Source organism: Microchirus variegatus (assembly GCF_963457635.1).
Source record: "Microchirus variegatus genome assembly, chromosome: 13".
In the NCBI taxonomy this organism is placed as follows: Eukaryota; Metazoa; Chordata; class Actinopteri; order Pleuronectiformes; family Soleidae; genus Microchirus; species Microchirus variegatus.
Genome location: NC_139814.1, coordinates 24,972,781 through 24,994,498, shown reverse-complemented (window position 1 = coordinate 24,994,498; position 21,718 = coordinate 24,972,781). Strand labels below are relative to the sequence as shown.

The 21,718-nt window shown below is 40.1% G+C and overlaps 1 protein-coding gene across 1 annotated transcript; it reads right to left on the bottom strand.

Annotated features, from left to right (window-relative positions):
- Window positions 1-9,560: 9,560 nt before the first annotated feature.
- Window positions 9,561-20,702, bottom strand: ldlrap1a (low density lipoprotein receptor adaptor protein 1a; the record flags this gene model as incomplete). Its single annotated transcript, XM_083899603.1, has 9 exons — window positions 9,561-9,699; window positions 11,309-11,343; window positions 11,660-11,790; window positions 12,431-12,526; window positions 12,632-12,704; window positions 14,776-14,890; window positions 14,986-15,098; window positions 15,630-15,772; window positions 20,618-20,702. 9 exons carry the CDS (start codon window positions 20,700-20,702, stop codon window positions 9,561-9,563), a joined length of 930 nt encoding a protein of 309 aa, XP_083755729.1.
- Window positions 20,703-21,718: the final 1,016 nt, after the last annotated feature.

Below are 21,718 nucleotides of genomic sequence, written 5' to 3'. Positions count from 1 at the left end.
CCAACCCTAACGCACATTAACGCATGACGCGTTTCGACTGACGTCATGCGACTGACCGGAAAAAGACACGCGTGACGTCATGTTTATGTGCCACGACACTGGAGTCCAGGCACCGTTTACCAGTTAGCTGCGTTAGCTCGTTTAGCACCGTTAGCACGCCTACAGTGGTCTGTTTATTAAAGGAAAAGAGCAGCGCTACAATTGACCAGCCTACCTGTGTAACTGCGTATGTGTGCGTCTGTTTAGCGTTACTTTAGAGACTCATTATAACAATCTGTGAGTCACGTAAACATGACGTCACGTGCGTCTTTTTCCGGTCAGTCGTCACGGAAACGCGGCATACGTTGACGCCGCTAACCACCGTTAACGCCTCACAGGGCTCACAGTAATACGTCTCCTGTCTCCAATGAACAAGGACAGTGTCGTCCCCCAAATAAATTCCAATTTTTTTGAATCATAATAACACCGACAGTGTCTGGCTCAGCAAAATAAACGTTAAATTTTTAAAATGTAGAGACAAATAATCACTGATTATCCTCCACCACACTTTAACACGGAGCAGCAAAAGGATTCCATTAGTGATACAGTTATCTTTAGTTCTCTTAGTTGTTTCCTGTTCCGCTTTTTATCCACATATATTATGAGATTTCATAATGAGATCCATGAGATTTCAGACCGCAGCCTCTGGATACCGGCGCTCGCCAGCTGAGTTCACTAAAAAGTCAGACGGAGGGAAGGAAAAAAAAAAAACGCCGCAGAGCTGAACTCAGCTCGTGTTGGAGATAATTAGTGAAACTCACACACACACACACACACACTCACACACACAGTGTGTACGGACGCATTTAAATACGTTTCATTTTCAACAGCGATCTCTCTCCCTGCCGTCCACTTCCACCTTTCTCCTTATCAGTCTCTCCTCCTCCACTTTATGACTTCCCTTCTCTTCTCCCCATCACTCTGTCGCAGTGCTGTCTTTCTCGTACATCACGACGCTCTTCCTCCTTCACCTGTCTCGTCCTCCCTCCTCTTCGCCCTCCGGCTTCCCCTCTTCCCCTGTTTCTCGTTATCCGCTCCTGTTTCACCCTCTTCCTTCCCCCACCTCGAACGACTGCTTATCCCTCGCTCATTTATCACCTTTTTCCGTTCCAGTCTGGCCAGCGATGGACACTTTCACCTGGTAAACAAGTGGGCCGGAAGAGCAGGGGAGAGTGAGGTGATCGATAAAGGATGGAGAAGCCGCGTAGAAAAAGCACTTTTAACAAACACTACTGAAAAAAAGCACATGAAGTGTCCGAGTATCGTGAGAGCAATAGAGTCTGAGAGGTTTGCGTCGTGTTACTACGTGTTACTTGAGTTGACCCAGCTCCTGATACAAAATAATCTGGCGTAATTACATCGAAAATCATACAAAAATCACCTCATTAAGTGTTAGCCTCTTTTGTTTTGTGTTTCATAACTTTAATTCCATCGTTCGCAAAGCCATAGTTTTCCAACGTAGGTCTAAACTCAATGTGCTCACTCACTCGACTTAAAGGGAGAGTTCGGATTTGATGTATGAAGGTGCGCATGTTAGCCACGCCCCACCAGTAGGCGGAGTATTGAGCCGCGCTCACCAAGCAGAGAAAAAAAACATTGCGACAACAAAAGAAGTAGTCGTACTTCTTCTAGTACTTCTTCTTTGGTAGGAATGCGTTCTATTCCCGACGTCCAGACTTGTACTGCCACCCGATGGTGAAGTGAGGTACTACAGGACCCTGACTAGCGAGCAAACCAGGGTCTGCGATATGCGTCATTCGCGAAAGTATATCAGGGTCTTGACGGACCCCAGAAGTAGAGAGTTGATGCAACGTTCCGGTTCGGAGATCTCGTCCTGGTTTCGGAGCTGAGAAAAGTAGTTTTGCGACACACGACTAACAGGGTTATAAACCACAAACATGCATGCATATGTTATGCTAACACGTTTGAACAGTTAAACCGCCGTCCATCAGTTTGGCACTATCTTCTGACTGGCTCTCCGACAGGTCCTCCGTCGACGCAAAGGTCTCTGCATAACCTACGTAGACCACTTTACGCAGGAGTATAAATTGGGCTTTAATGTTCAAAAAAATGATCCAAAAACTCTCCCTTTAAAACCAGTCACTCATGCATCAGGACTTGTTCTGTGGCTGGCTGCAGAACCCAAACACACACCGTCACACTGCTGGGGAGAAAGCAGCAGCAGCAGCAGCAGAAGGAACGTCTGGCTCCAGTAGCTTCGTCTTCTCTTCTTCTGTCTGAAGCCGCAGGAGGCGATTCAGCATCTGCTCGACCTGGAGGAGGACCATGAGGACCAATGAGGCGTGAGAGAGAGAGAGAATACGCATCCTGAGACCAGACGGACAAATGAGGACATGAGGTTGTGGCACATGAGGCGAGTTTATTTGTATTTGTATAACACTGTGTGTGATTTAAGAGGAAAAAAGCTGCAGTAAACGAGGATGTTGTTCGGGCCTGATTTAAATGAGGTGGCAGTGTGAGCTCTCAGACCTCAGGTGTTCAGGAAGTTTGCTCCACAGGTGATGAGCAGAAAGAAGAACTGAACGCTGCTGCACTTTGTTTTGTTTAAAAAAAAAAAAAAAAAAGGAATAAAAGTGATTAAAACGTCTTCCTTTGAACTTGGAAAGTTCACCAAATATGAGCAAATATTTGTCTAAAAAGAACTCTTAAAGGTGCATTATGTAATAAATCTAAAGCAACTGGCCATAAAATGCTCCTAATATGTCACAGAGACTGAGGAATAATGTTCATATAACAAACTGAACTCACCAACAACAACAGTACAGACAAAATATTTGCATTTAAAAATATATTTTGCAAATCATGTTTTGGCATGTGGCGCCACCTACCGCCGTCTACCAATCATTGCAGTCAGTAGAGTCTCAGCTGCAGAGCAACCATGAGAGTCGAGGCAACGTTAAATAATTTGTACGAAGTTCCGGTTCGGAGATCTCGTCCTGGTTTCGGAGCCGAGAAAAGTAGTTTTGGGACACGCGACTAACGGGGTTTTAAACCACAAACGTGCACGCATATGTTATGCTAACACGTTTGAACAAATAAACCCGCCGTCCATCAGTTTGGCACTATCTTCTGGCCCGTATCACGACGCCGCGCAGCGTCCCAACTTCCGGTGTTTCACCGGTTTTAGTCGGAAACTGATTTTCTGTTTTTCTGAACAAATTACATTTACGTCTGGTGACTTTAGCGCGACTTTAGCTTTAGCTTTACAGACCCCGTTAGCAATGTGTCCCCAAACTCTCTGACTGCAAATCATGTTTATGCTTTGAAATCATGTTTTTTTTTTGCGTCATGTGGCGCCACCTACCGCCGTCTACCAATCATTGCAGTCGGTAGAGTCTCAGCTGCAGAGCGACCACGGGGTTGCCAGTTACGTCGGAAAACGAAAACCTAAAAGACCTCGGTGTTTTGAATTTGAATGTAGTAACCGTTTTTGGCCACATTCCTACGTATGGCGCCTCATGTATGAATAAAGCCCCTTAACGAATAACGCGTCGCGTTCCATGATGACACCATGAGTTTTCTCAGTGACCTCAGCCTTAAACTAAACTCCTGATCTCCATGTATTTGTCCCCTCCCTCACTGTTTCCTTGAATACTCCCCCCCCCCCCCCACACACACACATACATAGTAAAAGAAAAGGGACCTTTTTTAACTCATATACGTCCGTACTGTTTTGTCTTAAGCGAAATAACCAAGAAGAAGAAGAAGCATGGATGTACAATCACGACGTCTGTGTCCGTCTGTGTCCACGTTGATGTTTTAAAAATGGGATAAACCCTGTTCATGAGGGCTAGCATGACTCTGCTATTGTTCGCGTTCATGGTATATATATATACACACACACACACACATATATATAGTATATATATATACAGTAAATGATTTCTATGAAAATGTACAATGTCTAATTATGTATTAAATATGGGAAAGAAGTAAAAAAAAACAAAGTATTTTCAGTGCACCATTTATGTTGCCTGGTGTGTTTCTTTCCAAAAATCCATCACAACAACTCGTCTCAGTAACTCTGTTTTCTTGTATTTGCAGCAGCAGCATCAGCTTTTTGTGGATCTTTAAGTCACAGTGCAGGACATTAACCATCCATCATCCATCATCGACCAACACAATGACTGTGTGAGTTTTCATCATCATCTTCTCATCTTCATCAGTCCACTTTTACCCGAGTGCTGTTGCAAAAGTTGTTGTTTTTATGTATGTCGGAGTCTGTGATCGCTGGAATTTGACTTTGAATGATGTGACGCAAAGTTAGCTGTCAATGAATGAGTTTGTTTATATTTGTCAACATAAAACAAACCAGTGACATTAATTAGGGTTCAGATTTTAAGTTTAAGAAAGCCCGGTGTCCCGTTTTCAGCCTTTCTTATACTTAAACTCAAAATGCATTTCTTTGCACACCGTCCACACTCTGTTGCAACGTTGCTTTCAGTACGTTTTCCATACAAAGTATTTAAACCACAAACATCCAACACTTTTTCGGGAGGAATAATCCCAGAAAATACAAAATCAATATATGGCTCCTACGCCAAGGTTGTGTCATTGTTCAAGTGTAAGTTCAGAGCACATTTAAATAATCTGGAGAAGCAGTTCTGTTTATAAATATCATACAATTATACTGTATTTGTAACAAGTAAAAAGTAACAAATCTAATACATAGAAATTTAAAAAAACAAAAAAACATGAGAGTTAAAAATAGAAACGATAACGAACTGAAAGTGAAAGTAAAACTAGCTAAAATTGTAGCGGAATTGTGCTTCGTTTACATCCTTGTAAATCAATTTCATACATAATAAACCTTTTGGGTTCATATGAAGTGCATTTATTTTGAAAGGTCGTGTTTGAGACACAATACTTTATTATCAACTTTTTGAATCCTGCACCTGGCAAATACTGCATATTACAAAAAAAAACAAGGGTTAACATTAAAACAATAAACGCTAAACTAAAACATTTGCAAAAAGTCAAAACTAGTAAACAAATTAAAACTAACTTATTTTAATAGTAATAATATACGGAAAACACGCACAAAATTGAGTTAATAAAAACAGAATTGACTCTTAAACTTGAATTTTAGAATTTTTTTGTTTTTTTCCGAGTGGACGAAACGTTTTTGCCGAATGTTAGCGTGACCAAAAATATCATTTCAATGAAGATTTAATCCACAGTTCAACGTTTACAGTGAAACAAATCAGACGGATGTCAAACTGACAGTAAACTTAGAAAGACTGTTTTTATTTTTTATTTTTTCACGTGAACGGCGGCCATTTTGGAATCCCATGTCGGATACCAGGAGGGTTGAACCAGTGACCTTTACGGGTACGAGTCCAATTCCTCTCCTCTTATCCATGGGCTGCCCGTATGTTCCCAGAATGCACTTCTTCTTCTGCTGGAATAAGAAGCCCCCACATGAGCTCAGATTACCTGAGCGTCTGCCAAATTGTGGTCGTTATCTCTCAGAATGCTAATGAAGGGTGTGTGTGTGTGTGTGTGTGGCCTCCTCCATATGGGGCGTGACAAAGGTCAGATCGCGATGGATGTGTGTGTGTCCAAGTCCTTCAAAAAACTGGTGTTTTTACGACACATAAATCAGACTCGAGAGTTTCGCAAACCCGCAGGTGTTTACGCGTTCGCTCGCGAGCCTAACGACGTTTGTGTCACAACCGAAATGTGGATATTTGTGCTTTATAATGAATGAGGTAAACAGCGGCGGCAGATGATGACTCGGTAGATTGCCAGAGGAGGCTGATGATGGAGCCTAATGAGGCGGAGACTCCCCAGCCTTGGATGGCGTCTGTGTGTGTGTGTGTGTGTGTGTGTGAGACGTCAAGAATAAAGACAAGGACATGGGCGAGGAAGGACACAATCATCGCTCTGTATTAAACTTTTTTCTCCTCTTTCCTTCCCTGTATCCGTCTGCAGTGGGCGAGGCTGTTATCTGAATGTTCAGACAGAGGAACAATGCAGAATTAATGTCACGATCTGCTATCAGGTCACACGTCGTCGCGCGAAATCTGTTCGATGTTATGTGGAAAAGAAGATTGGCATCGATCGCAGCTGCTGTAGATTCACCTTCTGTGAAGCTGAAGCCATGGACTACAGTAGTTTGATGCACAGCCATTGTTTTGTATGTTTTACTGCTGCAGGGCTTGTAACATCAGTGAAGTTTATGTGTGTGTGTGTCTCTAATCTATCGCCCATTTTAGCATCAGGATTGGGGGAAATTACTTTATGGAAGTAAATCTGTGCTATCAAATTTCAACCACTGAATTTGCCTTTGTTTTTTTTTCAAAGTTGAAATAAATTCAGCATAAAAGCACTCCATGTTTAAAAAGATTCAAAGTCCCAAAAAGTTAGGTGTAAAAAAAATGAAAAAATTCACGTCTCAAAAAATCCATTCAACAGAAATTGATGTCCCAAAAAAATCAGTGTAAAAAAATGTTGCCGAAAAATTAAGTGTAAAGAAATTCACGTCTCAAATAAACTTTCAAAAAAAATGTATGTCCCAAAAAAATCAGTGTCAAAAAATTCAGTGTAAAAAAATTAAACCAAAAAATGAGGTGTACATATTTTTTTTACCAAAAAATTAAGTGTAAAAAAAATTCATGTCTCAAAAAATCCATTCAAAAAAATCAGTGTCAAAAAAATCAGTGTCAAAAAAATCAGTGTCAAAAAAATTCAGTGTCAAAAATTTAAACCAAAATATGAAGCGTAAAAATGTTTTACCAAAAAATTAAGTGTAAAAAAAATTTGCCAAAAAATTAAGTGTAAAGAAATTTGCGTCTCAAAAAATCCTTTCAAAAAAAATGTATGCCCCAAAAAATCAGTGTCAAAAAATTCAGTGTAAAAAAATTAAACCAAAAAATGAGGTGTACATATTTTTTTTACCAAAAAATTAAGTGTAAAAAAAATTAATGTCTCAAAAAATCCATTCAAAAAAATTTATGTCCCAAAAAAATCAGTGTCAAAAAAATTCAGTGTCAAAAATTTAAACCAAAAAATGAAGCGTAAAAATGTTTTACCAAAAAATTAAGTGTAAAAAAAATTTGCCAAAAAATTAAGTGTAAAGAAATTTGCGTCTCAAAAAATCATTTAAAAAAAAATTGATGTCCCAAAAAAATCAGTGTCAAAAAAATCGGTGTCAAAAAATTCAGTGTAAAAAAATGTAAAAAATAAAATGAGGTGTACAATTTTTTTTACCAAAAAATTAAGTGTAAAAAAAATTCACGTCTCAAAAAATCCATTCAAAAAAATCGATGTCCCAAAAAAAATAAGTGTAAAAAATTCTACCAAAAATTTCATTCAAAAAATGTGATCAGTGTAAAGCATCTGTCCGTTTACCTTTTCTGGCTTTGTTTGTGATTCCTTTTTTTAGGAGGAGAGAGAGAGAGAGAGAGAGAGAGAGAGAGACTGTTCAATAATGCAGGTGGTTAAGTAAGCTTGTCGTGACGAATTGTAAAAAAGAAAAAAAGCCACCGCTTCACTGAGCCACAGCCTGTTAAGAGAGAGCAAGGGGGGGGGGGGGGTAAGGGGGAGGTGAGGGGATGTGTGACTTTCAGGCCTCCCAGAATCCTCCTCTCTCACACACACACACACACACACACACACGGGTTGAATACAGATAGTGGTGAGGTGGGGAAGTTGATGAGGCAGCCAGAAAGACTCAAGTCTCCACTGTGTCCTCCTCCGTCCTCTTCCGTCCTCCTCCTGTCACCGTGTCCTCTCATTTGTTGTCTCAGATCACTCTTGACACAAAAAAAACCTCGATCAGAGCCAACAAACATTTATTTACATTTATGGAGCAAACCCAGGCAGAGGAACGTGGTCTTATAAGACAGAATTATAACATCGTAACATCATTGTCTGGCAACAGAGCAAACGACTGCTTTGGTCCAGAGCTGGAGATGATGTGACCAGCATCAGATACTGATTCAGCTGAGCTCTTTGTTGGCTCACAGCTGCCACCTACTGTCGCTATAAAGAAACTGCACCTCTGTGTCCTCTGAGGACAATAATATGTCATTGAAGTGTGTAAGAACTAATAAGTAAGAATAACTTAAACTAAGATAAAGTCTATGTGGAAGGAAAGGAAGTGTAGTGGATCATATCTGAGTGACCTTATCACTGGGTAACTATGGAGACACCTGCTGAGTGACCGATGCAGGGACTCACACACACATGCATCAAACAACAGGAGGTTAAAGGTCAGAACAAACAGCTGAGAGGATCCTCACAGCGACCAAAGCTGCAGGACTGTTTCCAGACCTCAGTCATCAATATACTCACAGATTTCTTAATTTTTGTTCTCGTGTGTACTTTTTAAAACATAAATAATGCTTTGTCAGAGGTTTTAACATTTAAATATTCTGCAATCCACTAATTAGGTCAAAAGTAGATGAACTCTAAGCGCTCTAATTTTAACCGTTTATTTTTAAATTGTTTTGTGTCATTTTGGATTTAAAGGAATATTTTTCCTTTTAAAAATGTAAGCTATAACAAATATTATACACTATTATTATTATAATATTCTACAGTAATTGAGCTACATCTGACTTTATTATTGATATCAAGATTTTAACCCTTTAAATGCATGATTTTTTTCGTCACAGTGTACAGAAGTCACCATGTATTTAGAAATAAAAACAGGAAATATGAATTATATTCAATATACTACATTTTGTGATGAAGTATTACAGCCTGGGATTATGTCAATGATTAGACTTAGTGGAATTACATGTTTTTTTTCCTTCATATGCAGAATTATGGCCAAAATTATGCAATCTGATGGAGAAAATGATCAGTTGCAGTTTGAATGGGTTTGAATGGGACATTTTTGCACTTAATAACATGAGTTTAGTTTAGCTTTACTGTAGGAGCTAATCTGGAAATGACAAAATCAAATGAAAATACACAATATTACCAACATTTGTATGTAAAATAAGAATGAACACAGCCACAATTATTTTAAAAAAAAGACAGAACTTCCACATCCTGCTGCTTTTTTAAAAAAAACATACAAAATTTACCAATGCAATCGATTCTTTATTCACGTATATATTTTAATTCTTTACAAAGCAGATTTTGTTTCTAATGTACACTCCTCCTCCTCCTGGGCCACTCAGAAATAAATCTAAATCCACTGATGCTGCTGCTGTAGTCTGTACATCAGTCTGAATTTAATCTTTAATTCTCTTTTCTTCATCCGTGTATAACATTTTTACAAAACTATAAATTAGAACTAAACAGGATACAAAACTCTTTGATTATGACGACACTGAAAAAATGCAATAAAATGTTACAAAAGGACAAAAGAAGAAGATGATGACTGTGTGTTTACTGTGCAGTCGCAGCACAAACGGAAGAAAGAAAGAAGGCAACAAGTAGGTGAAGTTTCTCTCTCGTCTTAAATATGTTAAATTCACAGGAAGTCTCTCCCCTCGGCTGTTGTTGTTGTTGTTGTTGTTGTGTCTCTGTTGTGTTGTTGACGGTCAGAAGCTGAAGATGTCGTCGGTGAACGGGCTGAGGCAGCGCGGACTGTTTACGTCGTCGCAGTCGGGCTCGGCGAGCCAGTCGAGCGGCGTCAGCCCAACGTCCAGGACCTCGGGGTTAGTACGCGACACTGCCAGTCTGAGGAAGAACAGCAGGAAATCTATTAAGAACATTTTTGACCCCCAGTCATCTGTAAATCTCATAAAAAACACTCAAAAATCTAAATATTTGTCTAGTTGTTACCACTGAAGAGAATAAATCTTTCAAATCATAACATTTCTCAGAGAAAGTGGTTACTTTAGTTATGAGAGAACAATTTCAATATGAAAAGCGGTGGAAGATCAGGACAGCAGGTCATGGTTGAGGTCAAAATGGCAACAATTAACACATTTTTCTGTTTTTTGGCTTTAAATGTCTATAATATTTTCATGCATATTGTTAAAAAAGTTATGCCAGGTTGTGTATTTATTTTATTTTTTAGTTAATGTTAACTAAAAATACTCACACTAAATCACTTTTTTGATGAATCGTGACAAAAACTTGGCAATTTAGGGGTTAAAATAATAATAAAAAAAATGAATACGTTTGAGTATTTTATGAAATATGACAATATGACATGAAACACTTAGCTCTAAAACACACCCAGACACATTTTTGTGTCTTTGGGTTCATTTTTTTCATGCATATCGTTAAAAAGTTATGCCAGGTTGTGCGTTTATTTTATTTTTAGTCTATTTTAAACAATGTTAGCTAAAATACTCACACTAACACACCAAAATGTGCTCATTGAAACCCGTTCAAATCACTATTTTTAAATCATCGTGACAAAAACTTGGCAATTTAGTTAAATTAAAAACTTGAAAAATTGAATTCATGTTTGCCAACGCGAGTATTTTATGAAATATAATAAAAAATAATGCATATATAAATAATGTTTCTGCTCATATTTCACATTATACCAGGGTGCAATAATAACAAACAAAAGGCTTTTTATTGTAAACGATCAACAGGATTAAATCTAAAAATCTCTGTTCATTTAAACCATGAGAATAATGATAATATATATTTATATAATATTAATAATCATGTGACCCACTCGCCTGAGACACACACACACACACACACACATATACACATATAAACAAACACAGTAGAAAAGCAATTTCAGGTGACGGTGAGATCAGTGGAGATGATGACATTTTTCCCTTTGACTTGAAATTCAATCATTTCTTTTACGATCAACTGTTTCTCCATCTGGGAACTAAATAAATAAATAAATACATAAAGCACACACACACACACAGGAAGTGGTTGACACTTCTGACTTATAAACTAAACTATGTTATTAGGTTTTAATGATAGATGAATGTAATGGGTTAATAAGGGGGTCGGTTAGTAATTAGAGTCTTAGAGACTTCTACGTTCTAAGTTGGGACTGGACTTTACCTGGAAGTGAACCATAGCTATCCAGAGCACAGCTGGAGACACACACACACACACACACACACGGTTCAAACAAAACTACTGACTGTAAATATTATCAGTTCACTTTCATTTCAGCACAAATTCAAAGTTAGAGTAGTACTGCAGTACCAGTGAATCATCACTAAGTGGCACTGTAACACCAAGCAGCTTCAGCTGTAGTGAATTACAGGACTATTATAACATGTAACGGAAGATTTCAAAGTAAAAGGACTTTAACTGGGATTATTTTTCACTGTTGATAACATGAGCAGAATCCTCTCACCTGGAGAAAGCTTCATCCAAACCGTCTTCTATTTCCTGGAATAAGAGAAGCCTTGTTAATAGCGTGGAACATTAACGTTAATGCAAAAATGTACAGACTTCTTAGAGAATCTATCATTTATATGCAAAATAACTCCAACAACAACAACAAATAACTCCAAAACGTGTAAACAGGTAACAGGTTCAAATATGACTGAAAACACAATGAAATGTCCATTAAAAGTGAATTTTACCGCTCAAAAACCAGGTTAAACACATTCCCCCCCATCAAATATCGCAGTTTCTGTTCAATCGTGACTTGAAAAAACGCTGAGATATTCACCGTCACAAAGAGACAGACACAGATATTTACCCAGCCTGGGTTGTCGTTGGTCTCAGGAGGCCTGTGGTTGTCCAGCTGATCCGCTGCCACGTTCCCGTTGGTCTCCGCCGTCGCGTTCACGCTGCTGTCGTCAAAGTCCAGGAGGTTGTCTGTGGCAACGTCTGGTTGTGAAAAGAGAAAATCAATCAACTGCTGTTTTACGCGTTTAAAGGTAAATCTATGGATACTAAACGTAAACATCAATAATCCAGTAAAGGCGTCAGAAAAAGCAATATTGGATGGACAATTTACTAAAAACTACTCAACTGTTCTTAGATCGTTTAAATGTTCACGGTCCCTTAAATGTGGCATAAAATAATAATATGTCTATAAAATAAGCATTTGTTCCATATTTGAAAGATAAAAACACGTGTTCCATATTGAACAGATCCAAAACACACTTTTGTGTTATTTCTGATCATAAAATCAGTTTAAAAACCATGACATATATTAGTCTCGCTCTATTTTACTCTCCAACAGAAAGAAAATGGTCACTTTTAATTGGTCCCGAGTCCTGTGTATCATAGCAACAGAGACGTGGCGAGATGTTAAAGGTAAAACGTTGACAGGAGGATATAATAAAACCAGTATATCGATTTTTAAACTCATATTTGGTTGATTGAACGTTACCTACATAGAAATACTATTGTAAAACAGTTTTTTTTAATAAGCAAATTGGCAACACGGTGGGAAAACGAATGATGTCTGTCACTGTTTATTATGTCGCCTGCTAAAACTATGTCAAACTACCCTTTTTTTTACCTGTTCCCTTCAGACTGCCCAAACTGTCCGATCTCTCCGAATGAGAGCTGCTGCTGGTGTCTCCGGCTGAACCGGACTTCGCTCTCTTCCCTTTCTCTAGGGACAGAGATAACAGCGATGAGATGAAAACAAAAACCAGGTAAAGTCATTTATCTGTCTGTGTGTGTGTGTGTGAGACATTTGATGGAGCGATGGTTTTACCTTCTTTGGCCACTTGCCAGAGTTCAAAAGCAACGGTGAAGGCCTGGGCTACGGTCAACGCCACTGCCTGAGCCTGGAAAACAGGAACGAAAAAACTGTTTATAATGAACCACAGACTCAATAAGAAGATTTAGGGCCAATTCCAATTCCTATCTTAACCCTCAAGCTCAACCCTTAATCTTAACTGTCCCTCAAAACCAAGTGTTGAGGGTTATTTTGTCACTTAGAAATGGGACACCCCTTAAATGCAGATACTTCTTCAGACTGTAGGGGGCAGAATAACGCCAAAGCTGCGTCCAGTCTGTCAACTCCAAAAAAAGAAGAAGAACACATTTACGTCAGGATTATTTATTACGATCCGTTTGTCAGTCAAGTTATTAGGTTGTCAGTTCGTTATAAGATGATACTCATACAAATACCACAACCACGGACATATTCAGCTGACAGTTACCACACACCACGACTTATTGACAAGTAAACCATAGCAAACCATCGCTTGTCCGCACCGACCGGCTATTGACAAAAGATCGTAAAATAAAAATAAATGTTACGCAACAATGACGTCAGTAATCCATAATATGGGCCTAAACTAAGATAATACAATGGTTTTCATCATTTTTATATCTCTATTGACAAAGAAAATACTTTATTTGTAGCGCACTCGTTCCGCTGCTTTCGATGCCATCTTTGTTATGTGAAAACACGCAATGCATTCTGGGTAGCCCTTGCTCCCAAAGGTGGTCTATATTGAGGGCGATACAGCCCTTAAACTCGCCCCTCAACTTAATTTTTCTGAGAATCGGGACAACACTTGCACTGGAGGGAGCGCATTTTTGAGATTGAGGGTTAAGCAAGGAATTGGAATTCAACCTTAATATTACTCCTTATCTTATGTCAAAGTCCGTTTTGGAGTGATTGTGTACCGATTTTGTCTCTCTTGAAGCATCAGCTGCTCAATTTTTTCATTCATTAAGATGACATTTAGAGCTCTGAGGAATGTGAATCTATCAGTGCTGCTTCAGCAGAGGACAGATCAGATCAGCGCCATCTCTGTAATCCTGAGCAGAATCCAGTGTTTAGGAAGCAGCGCATTATCATGTTTTCCTGGGAGGAGGAGGAGGAGGAGGAGGAGGAGGAGGAGGGGGTGAAAAAGTGTAGTTGCAGCACGTAAGCTGAGAGGAAAAGTGCCCTTCTGCTTTTCAAGACACAGGAAGAAGACAGATGGGCTTCATGGAGCTTCACTTTCTCGGGTTTCCTCTTAAGGAAGGAAGAGGAGGGGGAGCTGCGGTGTCACTGGGAGAGCGGCGAAGAGGAGCAATGTTACAGGAAAAAGGTGACGTCCGTTACAAGAAAAGCATCGGGGCATTCATTTCAGAGCACTGTTTTACAGATGCATATAGTGTTGCTTTTGTTGGCTTTAAAAAGGGAGATTTGTGCACAAGCAGCCGTTTAGCTTTAAAAACGCTAAAGTTTAAAGCCGATTTGAGTGATTTTCACGCGTCAGCAACGGAGACGACAAGACGTCAATAACGTTGACTGTGAAAGTTAAATTATACGTTAAATGTCCACACTGAACTTCAACTTCTGGACGAGACGTTTTTGAGAGGGGTACTGAGGCTTTCTGACCCTCAGCTGCAGCTTTCTGTGTTAGAGTCACTCTGTTGACGTTCTTTGAGCTGGATTATAAGTGGATTATTGGGTGTTTGAACCAAACACACACCAAACCAAACCAAACCAGAACTTGCAGTTCACATACAAACATTTAATTTGTGACAGAAATCCGTCTGCGCCATCGTTATCAGTGGAGTTAATTTCAATTTAACGCGTTCACTTAGCCTCTGTTGACATATCACGGTCATTTTATGACTTAATATCGTTTAATTTCATACATATTACCCCTTTAATCCTCACATTTCAAGTGTGGAAAAAAAAATCCCTCAAGGCATTCTTGAAATTCCATGTTACACAATAATTATGTATAGATGGATTAGCCTAAAAACTCGCAAACTCAAAATGACTGACTGAAGTATTTGGAAATATGGAATACCCAGCAATTCTGGTGTGTTTGATCAAACCAAACCACAGAGAAATGTGAAGTCCGACTTCAGATATTCATGATCCATGATCCTCGTGTTAAAACTCACCACTTTCCTCTTGGAGCACAGGTAGGCGTGGCACTCCAAGGTCCCGTTGACGGTGTTCTGAGCGATGTAAGCAAACACTTTATCGTGCAGTTTGTCCACTGTGCAGTAGGATATTCTGCAGGCCAAAGGTTAGACAAACGGAAACGAAAAGAGTCTATAAGCAAGGGTCGCTATACTGCATTAACCTCACGGCACAGTCTGTGCATTTACCTGTATATGGAGACGTTTTCCTGGAGTTTATTGGTCAGACTGTCGGACACCGTTATTCCCTGAGGAGACACTTTGAGAGCAACCTTCTGAGGCTTCTTCCCACTGGCTTTAGCCTGTCAAAGTGTAGAAGACATGAATACTTAAACAGAGTGCAGACACAACGTTTTCACATCCCTGCACCTTCCCTTTTTCCCTCTCCCTTTCCCGCCTTGACGGCGCCACTCATAGTCACGCTTTATCGTCTATTTTCCTCTAAATTGAAGCATAATTTACTAAATTGACATCATATTCTATTGAAGTGACTTGAAACGAGTACCTGTGGCCATTAAGTCCTCGGGAAAATGTGAAAAATACAATCATTTTATGGACTTCCATTAAAACGAAGTTGGTTTTGAAACCCCCTTCAAAAGCCTAAAACCATTTTGATGAAGTCACTAAGGTGGTTAAGGAAATATACTCATCTTAGAGGAAGAATTTCACCTAGAATAACCTTTACTCAGATGAGAAACTGGCCATAACTTCATTATATGAGTATTTGTGACAGTTTTACTTTACTTTTACTGTTAAGACACTTGGTTTTTGACGATTTCAAGAGTTAAAAAGTCCAATAATGTAAAAATGAGTAGGTTTATTTCAGCTCTCACCGTGGCGACGATCCTTTTCACAGCGGTAGCCGATAGCTCCTCCCCCTTGGGCTGATCCACCAGCGTCATGCCAAAGTAGCGCAGGTTAAAGGTCATGCCCTCCACGATGGTCTCGCGCGTGTCCGTCCAGTTCTCTGGAAGCTCTACGTAGGTGATGGTTCAAGAAGGAAGAGATTAGATTATTGTTGGTGATTTCCTTTAAAGCGTTTATTATTAGCCTTGAGAGAGATAAGAACGTATATTGACAAAGGGAAATGGAGGTGGAGGTTTCAACCTGGAGAAAACTTACAAGAACATACAAAGAAAGCTTCACAGATTTGGCAACTTTGCTCCCATTTCATGTCTGAAAATTAAAATTTTTCCAGAGAGCGTTCGAGAAACTGTAAACAGCCTCCTGCTGAATTTCAAAGAAGCGCAAAGGAGGCAACACAGGGTATCTGGGTCAGAGGTACGGTCCGCGTAAAGTAAATATTTCAACTCCAAAACAACTTGCAGCGTTTGACAATAAAGAGGCAACGACTCTGTGGAACGATAAGAAAAGAAAAAGTGTGGTTACGCTGTTATTTACTCAAAGTAAAATAACGGATCGCTCCCAAACTGGGCCACAGATGTCTCGACTTTAAATGTTAAACACGCATAAAAAGCATGAGGAGTATTATAAACTGTAACTCCTGACAGAACAGCAGCTCCCTCTGCGAGTTTCCTTATCATCTGTGAGTGACTGATGCTGTCCGGCCTTGACCTCGTGGCCGTGTTTACAGAGATTTCCTCGAAGTATGAAAGGAGGGTAGAAGGGTACGAGAAGGGCGAGAAGAGTGGGAGGACGACAAAGCAAATTTAAAAATGATTAGAAATCCCAGCTCAGCACTTACAAGAGGTTGTTTTTCTTGCAACCTACTGTGAAAGCATTGAGGGACAACTACTTAGGAGCTAGGTCTGCAGGTTTGTGGGTCATTTGGCCAAACAAATTATATAATAATAGGTAAAAAAGAGCTACGCAAAGAGCTAAATGGTCTCAATCACTAGTTTCAGGTCTTTTTCAATCACAACTTTGTAAATTACGTACAACCGACGATAAAGCGTGACATCTGGGAGTTTGTATGTGCCAGAATCAACTTTTAGGAGAAAAGGTGCAGGTACCAGGCACTGCTGCTCAGCCAGAGAATGTGGAGCGCTCGGGTATGGGACCAAAGGTCAGCAACAGCTTTTACATGAAGGGAAAACACAGTTGTGTGCAAGAGTGAACTGAGGAACCTAAACCAGGTGACCCTGCTCTAATCTGTTAGTGTTAGGAGTTAAATAACAGTCGTAAAGAAGAGACTCCCAACACTGACGGATAATTCCATGTATCAAAGTGTAAAAAAAGAAGAAGCTTTTGTTGAAGACGCTGACAGGTGTTCTGATCCAAAAGGAAATCCACGCCCAGTGCTGATTTGTGCGTCGCCACCTAACACTGTGTGGTCTGGATCACTGTGGAAACCACCAGCTGCACTTCTACAACTTAATACCACAACAAGACTCCAAAGAGCCAAATCAGCCTGTTTCTTTACAAACACCGACTTCTGTGGTGGACGTCGCCGTACTCGTTACAACTTTAAATAAACACGTCGGAGGCGTTTAGCCTCAAGTTCACTCGCCAGACTTAACACCGGACGGAGCAAACAAACAAGAGCCAAGTCACGATAGTTTTCCTTCGTCCCTCTGCATTCTTAGTGCTTCTAGGGGGAAATTTGTTGCAGCAAGAGTTGGGAGTTCTCCATTTAGTTTGGACAGAAATTGTTATTTTCTCAAAATGGCTTGAGAAATAACTTCAAGTGGCTCGCACAGCAGTTTACAAAAACTTCCATTTAGCCACTCGGGTACGAGACTGACGGGCGTGCATCTCTAAAACTGTCCAGGAAAATGTGACGGCATTAGCAAAACAGTGGAGAAAGACACCTGAGAGAAAGAAGGGAATACATATTCCTTTGGCCTCACGGTGGTACTAAATAAAAAAAGGACTCTTTGCTGCAGACAAGCAGCCTCTGGCTGGTCCTTGGTGAGGGCAGCGTGCCCAACGTAGGTTGTTTAGGGCAACCAAGCCAAGGCAGTCAAAGCAGAGACGTGGTTAAGGAGCTGGGAGGCCACTGCCATTTAACAACGGGGCAGTCCTTACATGGCTGAATAGGTCCCGTCCTTAATGAAATCCCACAGTATGTGGTTATATGGAGGCAAAAGCTTACAGAGCTGCATTAATGACTCTTTGCGCCAACGCTCTGTGAGTCCATCCACATGCTGTTGGAAAAATTAGGTCATTTCTCAGACGTAAACACGCATGGGTTTTAATTTACTCGTCTCGTTGAGGAGTCGTGGCGTTGATTAACGGTTTTAAACAAACAAGCCGCTTTCAGGAAAATGTTCTCCAGAGTTGGGTCAGAGGAGGCTCCAAGAGTCTTCTCCCAGCTCTCTCATAAAAGCCCTGGTTTACAGTTATGTCTCAGTGAGCAAACACAAACACATTTGACTTTGGAATGACTTCATGAGACCTTCCAAGAAGTCATCTCTGACCTGATCTTCTAAACCAGCGTCAAACCTGAAGGTCAGACATGGTGCGATATGGGTTAGCGCTGGTCAGGAACTTCATTTGCTGCATGTACAAGGATTTAATTCCACTTGTAATTAGTTGAAAGAGCACAATAAAAGTCCGAAAAGCTGCACTATTACTTCCTTGTGTTGCCGGGCGACACAAGAACACTTCTAAGACTTCAATGTAATGAATATTCATTTCAACCCAAAAACCCTCCCATACTGTAACACAGAGATATTCTTATAAGTAGGAGACGACCTCAGATGTCCCTCATTTGCCCTTGTATGCAGCATTTCTTTACTGTACTGCTTCATTATGGACCTTTAAAACAGAGCGTCTTGATCTCCGGCCAACACAAGTCCGTGCACCGATTGACCTGCAGCATTCCTGCCGACACCCTCTTGGTTACAGCCAGGGAGAGATTTCAGGGCTTTTTCCGCCGCCACTCGCTCAGGATCAAGTAAGATTTAGGTGACAAGAGTGGCTCTCGAGAGCGACAATGGAGCGCCAGAGTGACCTTAAAAGTTTCCTGCTAACGATGCAGCGTTGAAGCTCTTGCCCTGCAAAAGACACTCAAAGTTTTGGGATCTGCTGCTGCTACCACGAAGGCCCGATTGCCCTTGAGGTCGTTGCACTTCAGGGGAACACACATTTGACAGAAAAAATGGAAGATGGAGCCCCCGAGGAAGCAGATACAAGAGCCCCCCTTTTTCACCGCAGGGACTTTGGTCATTTACCCGGGATTTTGAAAAACCGCAACCCAAACTTTCACCCAAAAGAAGGACCTACTTGCGACAAGGAACTTTTCAGATGACCAGGAACTCTAGATGTTTCAAAAACATGGAGCAAAAGAAAAGGACATAAGACGTGTGGACGGACGACAAGGTCCAAGCTCTTTTCAGCGTATCTGCTGAGGAGGAGGTTCAGCGGGACTTGAAGTTGAGTTGGCGACACGAAACGGTCGAGCGTATCACGATTAAGGCTAGCTTTACACGACAACGATCTGAACACAAACCGCAAAAGTGGCGTTGCGTTCCGACTTTTTATTTCGCTTTTTTTCACGCAGTGACGCAAAAGTGTGTGAAATTTGATGTAGTATGCATGCCAGGTGGCTAGGTGGCACTGTGAAGCACTGCCATACAACAACACCAGGAGCGCAGGAGCGTTGAAACTTCCTTCTACTTCTCTCTAGTAGCACGAAGTAGCAGCTAAGGCAACTTGACCGTCCAACTGATGGATTATAATCCCACGTTTGTTGTTGTTTGGCTGTACTGCACATGGATCTGACGTCAACACGCACAGGAGGATCGACAGCGTGAGCAGCTCAGAGCTAATTTTTTTTGTTTTCTACCGTTCAGACGGCCACGCAACGGTGGAGTGTTTTTAAGATTTCCACTCTGGAGGGAGAGGGGATGAAAATCTCCTGATGACTCAGATTATCCACAAAATCCAAAACACCGCTTGTTGTGAGAAAAACAGACCAGTGTCTACTGTACTGTACTGACCACAGACGTAAAGTAAATAAAGACTATTTTTACACATCAAAACAGTCATGTTTGGTTGGTGTGCTTTGTTCGTGGTTAGAATATAGAGCTACAACTAGCAATTATTGTGTTATTTCTCAATGAATTGACTCACTGTTTGGTTGATAACATGGTTTAAACAAGTGTTTCTTAAACATTAAAATTGACATTGGTCTAGAAATATTTTTTCTACATAGGTGCAGAGAATAAAATCTGATTTTTTTTTTTTTGTCATATAACATTTGGGCTATATAGAAACGATATTACCAATCATAATATGGTGCTTTATTGTTATTGTGGGGAGAAAAATGAATTCTGAAAATCACGTAACTTGACCAAGTTATAGTGGTTTATTAAGCTAGCTACGGAAGAGGATTAGGGCCAAATGTAAAACAAAACTCGAAAACAGATGACTCAGATTATCCACAAAATCCAAAACACTGCTTGTTGTGAGAAAAACAGACCAATGTCTACTGTACTGTACTGACCACAGACGTAAAGTCAATAAAGACTATTTTTACACATAAAAACACTCATGTTTGGTTGCTTTGATCGTGGTTAGAATATAGAGCTACAACTAACAATTATTGTGTTATTTCTCAATGAATTGACTCAGTGTTTGGTTGATAACATGGTTTTAACAATTGTTTCTTAAACATTGAAATTGATATTGGTCGAGAAATATTATTTTCTACAAAGGAACAGAGAAGAAAATGAGAAAATATTCACTTTTAAGAACGTTTTTTTTTACGTTGAAAAGACGACAAACTGTCGCCACAGCTAGCTTAATTTACAGTTAAATACCTCACCTTTAAAACAACATAAAACTTTGGTAAAGTTCTCTTACACGCGTATTGGTTTTTAGTTAATTATGATAAAATGTAGGACCCGTTTCTTACTTTTGTGTCTGCCTGAAGTCCACGACTGTTTGGCCAGACTCGGGCTGCGGATGATGGCTCTGCCTGCCGACCTGAGGGCATCCATGTCCGGGTCTGAGAGGGAGCCGAGAGTCGGTGTGTTCTTACTGTGAAGTTTGTCCTCCTGCAGGAGCAAATGTTGACCAGATTATTACTGCTGCTGCTGCTGATGATGATGATGATGATGATGGGGAGGATGGACTTATGGTGCCTTCAAGTGCAGTCAGAAATAACCACACTTTCAAAGTAAGTGAGTCCGGCAGAAAAAGCGTATGCTGCGTTTACGTCACGACATAGTACGAAAATGTTTTTTGTTGTTGTTGTCATATAACATTTGGGCTATATATAAACGATATTACCAAACATAATATGGTGCTTTATTGTTATTATGGGGGTAAAAATGAATTCTGAAAATCACGTAACTTAATCCAATATAGTTTTAGTGATTAGTGAGTGAAGTACGTCAATTTATCAAGCTAGCTACGGAAAAAGATTAGGGCCAAATGTAAAACAAAATAGTAAACCGGGGTGATTTGTGAGATTAAAGTCAGAATTCTGACAATGTAAATAACATTAGTTAATCGTTTTTTTTTTTTTTTTTATGTATTTGTGACACAAAAGCACACAGAGACTGAGGAGGCTAACTGGAATTGTTAATTTGATTGTTTGCACCTGTTGTTTTGTTTTGACCTGTCAAAATGTCTGCCATGAAAAAGTGCCTCTAACGCTCATATTGAGCAAGAATTCCTAGAAATGAGGAGCAAGAGAGCTGCAAAATATTGACCTAACATTTATGTCACCCTGTTGCAAAACACACTCATCATATGGGGCAAAGAAAGCAGCACGACAGACCCGTAAACAGCCCAATGGAACATAATATCAACTCATTATAATACAGCGTCAAAGATAGTTTGGTACAGTAGCTACTGGTGCTGGTATCAGAACCGTGAGCAACTACCAATATAAGTATAAAGTAGTATTTTTTACGCCCTGTTAAACAACTAAGGTTGTTAATAACAAAACCACAATTGTGAATGGTGGACTATGTAGCTGTAAACACGATGTTTAGCAAGTTAGCGCCTC